Source organism: Macaca nemestrina, chromosome 2, assembly GCF_043159975.1.
Source record: "Macaca nemestrina isolate mMacNem1 chromosome 2, mMacNem.hap1, whole genome shotgun sequence".
In the NCBI taxonomy this organism is placed as follows: Eukaryota; Metazoa; Chordata; class Mammalia; order Primates; family Cercopithecidae; genus Macaca; species Macaca nemestrina.
The window spans coordinates 189,443,729-189,458,160 of NC_092126.1; the positions used below are offsets into that span (position 1 = coordinate 189,443,729).

Here is a 14,432-nt window from a genome sequence, read left to right on the forward strand (position 1 = left end):
CTTTCATTTCTCTAGGCTTTGCTCTCTTGGATTTAGACTTGTGGAAAAAAAAAAAAAAATCAGTTGTACTCGAAGGGGCCATATAACAAAACAGAAGACAGAGGTGAGAGTATGAGGCAGGCTAGTTATGGGTCACAAGCTGAGAAACAACAAACTTAGTCTGGCAAAAGCCAAATTGATAATTTATTAAATAATCACTGACCATCTTCTATATACCAGACACCAGTGTTCTAGGTATTTGAGATACACTTGTTTATTACAGCAACCACCACCATAATAAAACAAAAACAGATAAAGAAATTCTTCCTTGTTAAGCTTACATTTTAGTGACAAAAGACAGCCAGTAATAATACGATAAATAATAAAGTGTAGAAGGTGATTAAGTACTATGGGAAAAAAAATAGAGTAGAACAGGGTACAAAGGATCAAGGCTGGGGGTGGGAGGAGGAGGCAGGTTTACATAGGGCGGTCAAGGCAGACCTCATTCAGAAGGTAAAAATCTGAGCAAGGACTTGAAGGATGGAGTCATGCATATATTCGGGGCAAGAGAGAATCGCTGGTGCAAAGACCCTTAGGTACAGAAATGCAGGAAGGTCCAAGAATCGGCAAGGAAGCCACTGTTATGAAACCAAGTGAGAAAGGAGCAGAATAGGAAGACAGGAAGTCAGAGACACATCAGAGACCAGTTCATGTAAGCCTATATGCCATTGTGAGGATTCTGACTTCTACTATGAGTAAAATGAATTCCACGTTAATTTCCTTTGTTATCTAGGAGCTTTTATCTTCTCTAGATGTTTCAACCATCCCATACCTAGCATGGGAAATAAACAGAAGCTGTGTCTATACTTGACTCAGTGCGAGAATAAGGTAAATCACAATAAGCAGCACTCCAGGGCCCTATTCTCAATTGGCTGGTGGCAAAGCCAGTGGGAATGCCACAAAGACCCACAGCAGATTATAGATTTATGGAGAAGAGGTAGTAGGCAAGGTCCAGGAACCTCTATCCATCTGGAAATGTACCTGCATTATCAACTATGAAAAATATGAATTTACTTCCTAAGGAAGCTGTAAGATATTAAGAATATAATTTTATTATTTTGTTTGAATTCATAATTATGAATTAAATAACTCATAGAACTATCAAATATCAAAGAACAAGATTTAAGTACAAAATAACTTCCAAAACCAAATATAGTAAATGACTATTCAGAGAAGATGGATAACATAGCATTTAAAATGAGTAGCTTAGCAAAGCATGGAGGCATATTTCTGTAGTCTCAGCCACTCCAGAGGCTGAGGCAGGAGGACTCCCTGAGCCTGGCAGGTCAAGGCTGTAGTGAGCCATGATTGTGTCACTGTACTGAAGCCTGGGCAACAGAGCAAGACCCTGTCTCAAAAATAAAACAGGCCAGGTGTGGTGGCTCATTCCTATAATCCCAGCACTATGGGAGGCTAAGGTGGGCAGATCACTTTGAGTTCAGGAGTTCGAGACCAGCCTGAGCAACACGGCGAAGCCCCATCTCTACTAAAAACACAAAGATTAGCTGGGCATGGTGGCACACACCTGTAATCCCAGCTACTCAGAAGGCTGAGGCTGGAGAATCGCTTGAACACAGGAGGCAGAGGTTGCAATGAGCCGAGATCACGCCCCTGCACTCCAGTCTAAGCAACAGAGCAAGACTGCACCTCAAAAATAAAATAAAATAATAAAATGAAATAAAACAAGCCAGGTCAGGCCTGTAGGTTCATTCCTGTAATCTCAGCACTTTGGGAGGCTGAGGAGGGCAGATTACTTGAGCTCTAGAGTTCGAGACCAGCCTGGACAACACGGCGAAATCCCATCACTACAAAAAAAAAAAAAAAAAAAACACCACAAAAATTAGCCAGGCTGGCAGTACATGCCTGTAGTCCCAGCTACCTGGGAAGCTAAGCTGCGAGAATTGCTTAAACCCGGGAGGCAGGGGTTGCAGTGAGACGAGATCGTACCACTTGTACTCCAGCTTGGGCAACAGAGTGAGATGCTGTCTCAAAAAATGAAATAAATAAAATTAAAATTAAATGATAAATATTTTAGATAATTCAAGTTACTAGAGATACAATGAATTGGACTAAAGTAACACTAATATTAAAGCTAACTCAATTGTTCTTTATGTATACAATGCATTTCAAGATCTACAGTGCTTTAAACATTGCCATGAACCAAAGCAATCACTTTTGGGGAATAAATCCCTGTTTTCTACTAGTTTACATCATTTATTCCATAAATATTAAGCACCCCTTACATAGCAGCAAACAAATATCCACAATTATTAGGCCTCATAAACCTTAGAGCCTAGAAAGAAAAAAGGCACTGGAGAGGTAATTACAGTAATATGAGATAACTGTTATAAATTAGGAGAAGCAGTGGGCAGTCATAAGGATAGACAGCAGACCACAGAGTCCACTCTGGAAGTCAGAGAAGACAATACCACAAATAAACAAATAAGCATCAAATGAGTTGGCAGTTCCTGGAAACATCACGAAATCTTTTCACATCCCTTACAAGTCAAAGTAAAAATTCCCTGATACACCATTTCATGAAAAATAACTCCTTGTTCTCCATTACATAGAGCATCTCACGTTTTTCTCCATTCTTGTCAAGATTTCAGTTTTTTAAAAAAACAAACATCTAAATACATATATACTGTGCATTTTGAAACACTGTTCCTAAGGCCACCAAGAAAATCAGCTTTTACCTTAAGAGTCTGTCTTTATTTATAGGCTATTAGGCTCAAACAAACAAAAATGTCCTTCAAAGAAGAAAATCACTTTAGAGAATTATAATAGTGTTGAGACTGGCATAAAATAATTCTATTTCTATTTTCACTTTGACTACCTTTGCAACTAGTTAATTTTTAAGATTATGCCCTATTCCTGGAAAAGGCTTTAATTAAATGTTTTAGGGAATTAAAGCATTACTGAATAAACATAACTAATAAGCAGTACAAATAAAAATCACAGCATGAATTACTGCAAAGCCTGATAACGAAGGATTAAATTTATACTTTCAGGACAGAATGTGATTAAAAGGTTAACATTCACCTAAAACTCAGGCTTCTATAAAGAGGTATAATTTATTTAACCTATGTTAAAATGTACACGTAGCTTCAGCTTTTTAAAACATGATAAATTGGACGGGCACGGTGGCTCACACCTGTAGTCCCAGCACTCTGGGAGGCCAAAGCAGGAGGATCACTTAAGCCCAAGACCAGCTTGGGCAACATAATGAGACTGTGTCCCTACAACAAGCTTTTTAAAAAATTAGCTGGGAATGGTGATATGTGCCTACAGTCCTGGCTACTTGGAAGGCTGAGGTGGGAGGATCACTTGAGCCCATTGAAGCTGCAGTGAGCCATGACTGCACCACTGCATTGAAGCGTGGGCAACAGAATGAGACCCTGTCATTCATTCATTAATTCATTCATACATGCATGCATACATACATACAAAAATATGGTAAATTATTATTGGGAACAGTTTGGCTGTGGTGCTGTATGACAACAGAAAGATGAAAGATTGCCAATATCTCTTAGTCTGATGATTATCTGATCAAATACATTAGCCCTTCAAATTGAAAAAATAATATACAGTGCTCTTAGGTTTACAGTGTCTACAAAAGTTGACACTAGCAATAAAATCAATCATTTAATCATTTGGTCAGATGGTAATACAATTAAAGCACATTAAGCATTGTGGATACAAAAATGCCTCAGACATCATTTCTGTCCTGAAGTGCTCAACCTCTAGTGAGAGTGACTAAAACATAAATACAAATACATTCTGACACTACGAAAGTTTAACATCTTTAGCTATATATGTAAGATGATAAAGGAATACACAACAAGGGGACTTTATCCAGCCCAAAGTCAGGGCAGAAGGTCAGAGAAGCTTCTTAAGGTAATGCCTAACCTAAGTTCTTAAAGTGAGAAGTTAGCCAAGCAAGGAAAAGGTGAAAACAGAAGGAAGCTGAAGGGATGCCCGAATGAGAACACTGCACGAGAAAATACCACTCACGTTATGAGTTGATAAGTAAGGGGTTAAGAGGACACCTCAGTATAGCAGCCTCAAACAAAAGAAGAACATAGTCACAACTCAATACAACTATGTAGTGAGTCTAAAGGGAACTTGACATACTTCTACTTCAGGAACCAGTAAATGAGCATCCCTAGTCCAAAAATCTGGAATCTGAAATGCTCCAAAATCCTAAACTTTTTAGACACCAGTATGACGCCACAGTGGAAAATTCCACATCTGACTTCATGTGACAGGTGGCAATCGAAACTTTGTTATGTGTACAAAATTACTTAAAATATTTTATAAAATTACCTTCAGACTATTGCATATACAACATAAATGAAATTCGTGTTTAGGCTTGGAGGCCATTCCCAAGATATTTCGTTTTATATATATATGCAAATGTTCCAAAATAAAAAAAAAATTTGATAAATCTTAGGTCCCAAACATTTCAGCTAAGAGATAATCAAACTGGGCCAGGCACAGTGGCTCACACCTGTAATCTCAGCACTTTGGGATGCCGATGCAGGTGGATTACTTGAGGTCAGGAGTTTGAGACTAGCCTGGCCAACATGGTGAAACCCCATATCTACTAAAAAAAAAAAAAAAAAAAAAGAAAATTAGCCAGGCCTGGTGGTGCACACCCGCAATCACAGCTACTCAGAAGGCTGAGACAGGAGAATCACTTGAACCCAGGAGGTGGAGGTTGCAGTGAGTTGAGATCGCACCATTACACTCCAGCCTGGGCAACAGAGCAAGACTTCGTCTCAAAAACAAACAAACAAACAAAAAAAGAAATAAACTGTATTATGAAATAATTAATGATGGAACCTTTCCAGAAGTTGAAAGTGATCACCTCATTCCTAATATTATAGTCATCCCTAGGTCTTTGATTACTAGAAAGGCTGAGATACAAAGAACTCTGAAGTATTATAGGATTTACAGTATGCTATACTAGTAATAAGTAACATAAGAGGAATTATGGGTACTCTGAAATGTAGCCACAAACTTGGTGTTAGAGACCTGAGTTCAAGTGCCAGATTTGCCGTTTCTAGGCTATACGACACATTACTTCTCAGAATTTCATCAATAAAATAGGATAATAACAATAGCCATTCTAAAGGGATGTAATGAAAATTAAATAAGACAGGCTGCAATGAGTTGGGATGATGTCACTGCACTCTAGCCTGGGTGACAGCGTGAGGCTGTTTAAAAAAAAAAAAAAAATCTAACCACAGCATTTTTCTGCTTAAAATCCTTATAGAAAATCAAGTCTCAATTTGGCAGCCCCCACTTCTGCCACTCCTGGGAGGCCTGCCATGCCAAGGATTCCTTCCATGCCAGGTATTCCCCCAGCCCTTCACAACCATCCCCGCTACTTTTTATACAGGCTCCTCTACCAGAACTTCCCTTAATCAGCTCTGTAGCACCTGTATCAAATGTGCTGGGCACACAGCAGGCTTCTCTACTGAAAGAAACAACAAACATTTTCTGACCCCCATTTGCTGAGTAAATATTAAGTAAAATTAAAATACATTAGATTGAGAAAGTACTATAATGAAGTTAATTTATACAAATCTTCACATCAAAATAGCTCATATTAAAGAATGTTATTAAATCCACATACATCAAATTGGCTGAAGTTTTCTGAAAAAAGCTTACATGCTCATGGTTTCTAGGTACTAATTAACAGAAAGACTTTCAAAACTGAAATAGGGGTCTCAGCAGCTCAGGCGGCGGGAGGAGTGCCAGTAGCCAGGCAGCCCAGCTTCGCGAAGGCTCTCAGCGCCGTGGCCCACAGGTGCCCAGCAAGCGCCCTTCCCGCCGCCAAGATGCCCAAGAGGAAGGTCAGTTCAGCCGAAGGGGTGGCGAAGGAAGAGCCCAAGAGGAGATCTGTGTACTTGTCAGCTAAACCTGCTCCTGCAAAAGTGGAAACGAAGCCAAAGAGGCATCAGGAAAGGATAAATCTTTAGATTTAAAAAAAAAAAATGCAAACAAAAGGGAAAAAGGGAAAACAGGTCAAAGTGGCTAACCAAGAAACTAAAGAAGATTTACCTGCAGAAAACGAAGAAACTAAAACCGAGGAGACTCCAACCTCTGATGAAGCAGGAGAGAAAGAAGCCAAGTCTGATTAATATAATATACCATGTCTTATCTGTAGTCCCTGTCTCCCTTCTTGTACAATCCAGGGTATTTTTATCAACTGTTTTGTAAGTGCAAGTTTTTTAGTAGCTCTAGAAACAATTTTGAGAAGCAGGAAATCCCACCTCATTCCATTGTTAAGTTTTTTCAGGAGGTGAAATAATTCTCTGGTTGTTTATTTTTCATGAAACCAGAAAACAGTATGGGATACTGAATCACAGCAAGTTTTGAGTGTCCTGGACGTCAGCTTAACATTCCATAGATTAGGGCTGAGTTTTTATATATTGTAATACAAAATATACTAAATGGCAATACAGAGTCAGAATCCTGCATTTAAGGTCTTGAACATTTTAAATTACTCCTATTCCCATGTTTTTTTCACAGAATTGTTTCCTAAAGAAAACCACTCCGTGATCGTGGCTCTCCCTGTCGGAACTGTGTACACTGTAACAGAAGCCCTGTTTTCCTGAGAACGGTGTTAATGTGCTGTGGAAGATTGAAAATTTGGGTATATCGTGTACATGGTATTAAACTGTGAATTGGTAGAACGTGTACAGCTTATCAAACACTTGTAGATACTGGCTCTTGATAATCCTCTTAAGAAAAATTTGCCTCCAAATGTTAAGTTGGAACATCACTATAACTATTTTAAAAAGAGGCCGGGCACCGTGGCTCACGCCTATAATCCCAGCACTTTGGGTGGCCAAGGTGGGAGAATTACTTGAGCCCAGGAGATTGAGACATGCCTGGGCAACATGGTGAGACCTTTTCTCTACAAATAAAAAAAAAAAAAAATAGCCAGGCATCGTGGCACGTACCTCCCAGTTACTTGGGAGGCTGAAGTGGGAGGATCACTTGAGCTGGGGCAGTCAGGGCTGCAGTGAGCGGTGATCACTCCTCTGCACTCCAGATTAGGCAATAGAGCGAGACCCCCTGCACTCCAGACTAGGCAATAGAATGAGACCCTTTCCTGAACGACATTATGGCAATCATTTGAACATCTACAAATCTAAACTTCCTCATCTTTTAACTAAGGAAGATAAGACTTTCAATATGTTAATTACATAAAAGCTATTCCTTTTTTTGGTGGGGGATGGAGTCTCGTTCTGTCACTCAGGCTGGAGGGTGCAGTGGCGAGATCTCGACTCACTGCAACCTCTGCCTCCTGGGTGCAAGCAATTCTCCTGCCTCAGCCTCCCAAGTAGCTGGGATTACAGGAGCCTACCACTATGCCTGGCTAATTTTTTGTATTTTTAGTAGAGACGGGGTTTCACTATGTTGGCCAGGCTCCTCTCAAACTCCTGACCTCAAGTGATCCATCCACCATGGCTTCCCAAAGTGCAGGGATTACAGGTACGAGCCACCATGCCTGGCCCATAAAAGCTGTTTTTTAACTTCAAAAATATTCTGCAAGTCAAAGAAAATATTTCACTAAAAACACTAAAATCAAAGTTTGACACATCGAAACTCTATTATCTAAAACATTTAAAAATACATGGAGCAAGTTCTAAATTTTAACATTAACATATAAATTCTAAAAGTAACAAATACATATACAAAAAAGACTTCAGAACAGGGTTTTGTGATACATATGTGAGAATTTTAAAGAATCACTATACGACAAATTGATAGAATGAAAAAATGTATTGAAACAAGTGTGATTTTATTGCAGAAGTACGCTATTTTCTGACATTTCGATTCAGATCTAGAACCCCATATTATAGCAAAATCATTATCTAAATTTATTGAGTATGAATAAATAGTGAGAAGGCCAAACTTGGGTTCACAGCCTGCTTTAAAGCCTTGATCAAGTCAAATTCTTAGCATCCATTTTTTCATCTCTAAAATATAAGAGGGTAAAATAAGAGTGTCTCTGGGTCCTTTTCTATCTTAAAATTCTAAAATTCTTACTATGCATAATCAATTAGAACTAGAGGGATAAAAAGAGATGTAAAATATTCCAGTTCAGCATACAGTACAATAGATAATCCTCACTAATCTGTATGTACAGGTTAATTAGAAAATTAAGAACTCAGCAATTTCTATAAATGGTCTAGATTTATAGTTATATTTATTTAGGCCAAGAATGATGGTATTAGGGAGTTAAGTATTCCCTCAATGAAAAAGTTCATAGCAAAGAGGACAAACAGACCACTAGAAACGTTGTGTACTGTAACATTTGAATATCTTATTTTAGACTTGGCCATAGCAAACAACAATTTACTAATAAATTTGAAGTAAAGCTTTGATAGGTTGTATTGTGATGCTGAAAAAACATAGATGGACAAGAAATCAGTTCCAATTAAAGGTTAACTCTGTGGAAGAAAGGGAGGAGATGAATAGGGGGCAGGAAGTTTCAAGGATTTGTTACCTACTTATTAAAATTGAAATATGATGACTAAAGATTAAAATTTATAAAACCTGGCAGGCATATGGTACTTATTATATCTTCCTTTTGATTAAATAACAGTAAAAATATTTTTTGTTATATATACATAATATATAAGGAGTTATATAACATGTATATTTTTATATAAACAAAGAATTTTGTTGCCAAAATTTGTATGCAAAATTTGTTGCATAAATTTCTTCAAGACCCAGGTAAAATTACACCCCTTCTAAAATCCTCTTTCCTGATTCTTGTTAAAAATCTTAAAAATCATCTTTCAACTCTTGCATATTCAATCATTGTATTTTACATGCAATATTTCATCACCTAGATGCTATGTTACAAATAACAGGAGCTCAAAATGTGTAGATGAGAATGTGTAAGGGTTAGAATCTGCTGTAAGGCCCAGAGATTTACTGAGCATCATAGCTTCACAGACCTTGTGTCCTGTACTCAAGATGAAGGCTGCTCCCTATAGGCTAAATAAATTGCAACAGATTAAAATTTTTTAATGTTAAAAATTAAAATATAAAAGTACTAGAAAAAAGTATATGTGAATGTAATATTGGAATGCTGATGAACTTTCTAAACATTACACTGAAAAAGTAATATATCTGAATTTAAAATTTTTATTTAGTCTTATTGATTGATTGATTGATTGATTGATTGAGACAGGGTTTCACTTTTTCGCCCAGGCTAGGCTGCAGTGAGGCAACCTTGGCTCACTGCAGCCTCCACCTCTGGGGCTCAAGCCATCCTCCTGCCTCAGCCCAAGTAGCTCGGACTACAGGCACATGCCACTACGTATGGCTAATTTTTAAAAAATTGTTTTGTAGGGATGGGGTCTCACTATATTGCCCAAGCTGATTTCAAACTCCTAGGCTCAAGCCATCTTCCCAAAGCACTAGGATTGCATGTGTGAGCCACCACACTCAGCCTGAATTCAAAAATTTTAAATGTTTATATATAAAAATCACAAAAATTTGAAAATATAACAAATGGAAAGAAAATATTTGCAACATTATACAACTGACCCTTGAACAACACACGTTTGAACTGCACAGTTCTACTTATACACAAATTTTTGTTTAATGAAAGTTACACGTGTGCCTTCCTCTCCTGCCTCTGCCCCCCTAGCCTCCACGTCCACCTCTTCTGCCTCTGCAATCCCTGAGACAGTAAGACCAACCCCTCTTCCTCTTTCTCCTCAGGCTACTCAAAGGGAAGAGGATAAGGATGGAGACCTTTATGATGATCTGCTTCTACTTAATAGTTAATACATTTTTTCTTCTATATATATATAGAAGAAATATATATATAATATATATTATATATATTTTATATATATATATATATATTTTTTTTTTTTTGAGACAGAGTCTTGCTCTGTCGCCCAGGCTGGAGTGCAGTGGCACGATCTCGGCTCATTGCAACCTCCATCTCCCAGGTTCAAGTGATTCTCCTGCCTCAGCCTACCGAGTAGCTGGTATTTACAGGCACCCGCCACCGCGCCCAGCTAATTTTTGTATTTTTAATAGAGACAGGGTTTCTACCATGTTGGCCAGGCTAGTCTTGAACTCTTGACCTCAAGTAATCCGCCCACTTCGGCCTCCCAAAGTGCTGGGATTACAGGCCTGAGCCACCGCGCCCAGTCCCTTATGATTTTCTTAACATTTCCTTTCCTCTAACTTTAAGATAACAATAAATTATACATATAATATAAAAAATCTGTGGTAACTGACTATTCACGTTATCAGTAAGGTTTCTAGTCAACAGGAGGCTATTAGTAATTAAGTTTTTGGGAAGTCAAAAGTTATACGTGGATTTCTGACTGCTGGCAAGGCCGGGTTCAGTGCCCCTAAACCCTGTGTTGTTTAAGTGTCAATTGTACTACAGAGAAACAGTAGCTATGATAAACACTTAAAATTTCTTTTTAAAAATTCAGTAGGAAAACACACCTGCCCCAATAGAAAAAACATAACAGGAATCCAATGGACAATTGCTGAGAAAAACACAAATGTTCAAGGAAAAAAAAGCTAATCTTCCTAGTAATCAAAAACAACAACAACAACAACAACAAAAACAGAAACTCAAAGCGGAAAGGTTCCCCTGTAACCTGAAGAAGATGAAAAACTGATGACTCCTGATTTTCTCAGTGAAAAAGGCACTCCAATGCCCTGTTGGTAGGAGTAGAAACGGTGTTTTATTTTATTTTTTTAATCCTTTCTGAGGAGCAATTTGGTAACATATTTTTAAAAGACAAACTTAGGAACAATAAAAGTTTCAAGAGTTTACTTCCACATTCATTGATTCATGAATGGAGCCATACCAAACTGAACCAAAATTCATGAATGGGGCCATACCAAACCCCAAATAAGTGGGGTTCGGTACTCCACTAAGGGGGATCAAGCCTTAAACTTTTATAAGATCTTGACTCCTGACCTAGACTGGTGCCTTAACACTTGATCTCCGACTCCTGCCTTGTCCTTATCACACAAATCTAATCCCTGATTCCAATGTCTGGAATAATATGCTCACTAGGAGAGGATCTAAGTGAGGAGTGGTGGGTAAATACAATGGGTACAGAATATATTAAACAGATCTGCAAAGTAATCTCAAATATAATGTATTAATAACCATCATCATCTCTTTTACAAATTCACTCCTCACATTTGTCAGGATATCTTCATAAAATATAAACATGAAGAGGAATCTTAATAAGAAATTCTACAGAAAACAAATACATAATAATCAAACAGGCAATTTCTGTTGAAAAAATAGAGAATACCATAAAAGCACAAAATTTTGTTTTTAAAATTAGCTTGCTCACCTCTCATTTATTCCAGTAAAATAAATGGAACTACTTGCTAATGTTATTTACTTAAGGATGACTATTACTAAGAAAAATCAAACTACATACAATATTTGGCAAATATTTATTCAGCCACTGTTATAAATCAGGCATTGAACAAGAGGACTTAGAAGATAGGTGTAATCCAACTTGTTTTCAAATCCTTTGACAGTTATCCAAATTGAGATGTTTACCTACGTCCTTTATATTAGACTATGATCTAGAACAGTAAGGTCCAGAAGAAATGTAATATAAGCCACATATACATTGAAATTCTCTAGTAATCTCATTTTTTAAAAAGTAAAAAAAAGGTTAATTCTAATATATTATCTAATCTAACATATGCAAAAGTTATCATTTCAACATGTAATCAAACTTTTAACAGACTGATAAGATGCTGACTTTTTTGCATAATCTTTCAAAGCGCACTATGTATTAAACATACACTTACAGCATCTCAATTCAGACTAGCCACATTTCAAACGCTCAACAGCCACATGTAGCTCGTTGTTACCCTACCGGACAGGACGAATTTAGATGGTACTTACTAAAGAAGAAAATACAAGCTGGGTTATGCCGCTAAATTTTACTAATGCTTTATTAAGAAAATTCAATTATCTGTTCTACTTGGAAATCAATACATTCTCCTTTCTCTGAACTCTGTCTTTTCTTTAAACAAATCATTCCAGAGCATATATACACAAAAGCTGCTAAGGAAAGCAAAGACTAAGAATGATGAATTAAATTGAACACTCCTTCGAATTACACGTTTTCACTGTTCTTAGATAAAAGAACGTAAGTTATATGCCTTCAATAGAAACCAAATACATTTCTTAAAAGCAGACACGATGGAAAATGAGGCGCCAACTATTAGGAATGACCCTCAAGTCTTAGTAGATACTTTGAAATTAGACCAGAATATAATTAAAACAAAAAAATCAGAATCTATACACCTAAAACCACTCTTTGACCTTTCTTTTCTTTTTTTTTTTTTTTTTTTTGAGACAGGGTTGCACTGTGTCACCCAGGCAGTGGAGCGATATCGGCTCACTGCAACCTCCGCCTCCCGGGCTCAAGTGATCCTACTGACTCAGCCTCCAGAGTAGCTGGGACTACAGGTGCGCGTCACCGCGCCGTTTATTTTATTGTAGAAACGGGGTTTCGCCATATTCCCCAGGCTGGTCTCGAATCCCAGAGCTCCAAATATCCAACAGCCTCGGCCTCCCAAAGTGCTGGGATTACAGGCGTGAGCCACCAAATCCAGCCCATCTTTGACTTACAGAGTTGATCTTACCACTTATATTTAAAACATTCAAATTCAGTTAAGAGCTAATAATCAGGACGAATCTTTAGTTTCATTTAAAGTTACTTTTTTTCCAACCTAGACATGTATTTTCCATTATAATGTGTCAGTGTAGCTTTTCAGATTCATTCTTTAAAGGACAGTTCATTCTCTTGGCAAATATACTTAAAATGTTAACAATTGCTTTATCTTATCCTTGGCCCAATTCCAGACTAGAACTATGAAAAGTCAACATTATTTATATAACAAACACGAGGTTTCTTTACAGGTTAGGCCTCAGTTTCAAAAGCATCAATTTCACTGATTATTTCCTAAGACAGCACCTGGCACAAGGTATTGTCTTAATAAATATTTGTTGAATGAATGAATATCAAGTAACAGGTGCTAATTATTAACACTTCTAGCATTGCAAAATGAAATGTTAAAAAGTGGACCCTTTCAATTAAAATGTTTTACTAGAGACCGTATGAAAATTGGAAGCTACATTACAGTTAAGAAAACACTATCCATCACTTGTTCTCATTGAATACAATATTTCTAAAGCACAGAGTATTATCACTCTCGTTTAATATTTAAGAAAGGTGGGGCCAAAATGGTTGAGTCATATAATTATTAAGTAGTGGAGCCAGATTTCAAGCCCACGTGCTCAAATACAACTGTGTGGGGGTGTGTGGAGGTGTAAGTTGGAATGGAATGTGCGCATATTATGAAAACTATATTCCATGTCCCCCTCTTTTTAAAAGAACTTCCAGTACAAAAGCTTCAGAAGAAAAACACACAACGGATAGTTTTCAATTCCACACACACACACATACACATACACACACACTTTTTAACAAATTCAAACCTATTTAAAATATAACAACGATAAGCACTGTCAATCGTAACGTAAAGTGGACCAGACAGAAACGCTACATCCTCCAATCTCTCCCTCCCGGGACACCCTGGGAATGAAAGCATCCCTTGCGGCCTGGGACAGACTCTTGCAGGCGCGGGGAACAGGCGGCGCCCCGCCCCTGCGGCGCAGCCATCCCCAACCCCTAGGATCGCCGGGACAGCTGGCTCCAGCCTACCTGACGGGCTCCCGCCACCGCTTGAACCAACCGCAGCAACTGGCCATCAGACTGAACATCCCGGGTCGCTCCTCCCGCCACTTCCCATCCGAGCCCGGAGCGGACACCGGCACCCCGCTCTTCCCCGGGGGCCTCCGCCACTCCGAGACGCCCCTAAAGTGGATAAGTCGGAAGGAAAAGCCGGGAGGGAGGTCAAGGCGGCCAGTCAGAGCACTAAGCCCTGCTAACAGCGCCGGTCCGCGACGACTGCTCTCTTAGCCAAAAAACAGCCTGGCCAAAGACGCAGATACACCGTAGCCGAGTTAGCGGGACCCGGCTGAAGAAAAGCCCCGCGTCGACGTGCTGACGTTACTTCGAGGCGCGTAAGGCGTTCCCCAGGAAACGCCCGTACTGCACTCCTCCAATCATCGGTTGAGGTCCTGCGGTGGAGGCCTCTGAGTGGCTGAAGAGTCCTGGCTACCCGCCCCTGCGGGAGACCAGGAAAGGTGAAAGGGGAGTACTCTAGAAGAAGGAGGCGGAGCTCGAGGTAGCTAGTTCTCGTAACTAGGCAACCGGAGCGTCCGGAGATAAGCTGGAGGATCCAGGACAAATCTCCAGAAAGGCCTATCTTTATACCTATAC

General features: G+C 38.8%; 2 protein-coding genes and 1 pseudogene across 11 annotated transcripts in view; 2 read left to right on the top strand and 1 right to left on the bottom strand.

Moving 5' to 3' along the window:
• The window catches only part of LOC105477419 (syntaxin 19), a 40,710-nt gene extending 34,048 nt beyond the window's left edge, over positions 1–6,662 (top strand). The window contains exon 4 of the transcript XR_984649.3: positions 6,580–6,662. The gene's annotated coding sequence lies outside the window, so the exon portion shown is untranslated. The remainder of the gene's footprint in view (positions 1–6,579) is intronic.
• LOC105477420 (ARF like GTPase 13B) overlaps positions 1–14,140 on the bottom strand; it is a 72,394-nt gene extending 58,254 nt beyond the window's left edge. For 5 of the 10 annotated variants that reach the window (XM_011733904.3, XM_011733903.3, XM_071092549.1 and 2 more), the window contains exon 1: positions 13,812–14,140. In XM_011733904.3, coding sequence (XP_011732206.1) covers positions 13,812–13,870 — 59 coding nt within the window. In that variant the 5' untranslated portion in view covers positions 13,871–14,140. Of the gene's footprint in view, positions 1–5,715; positions 5,828–13,811 lie in introns of those variants that run through there. The other 5 variants (XM_011733901.3, XM_011733899.3, XM_071092547.1 and 2 more) reach the window with 4 other exon arrangements.
• Positions 5,886–6,188, top strand: LOC112425869 (non-histone chromosomal protein HMG-14 pseudogene; annotated as a pseudogene).
• Positions 14,141–14,432: the final 292 nt, after the last annotated feature.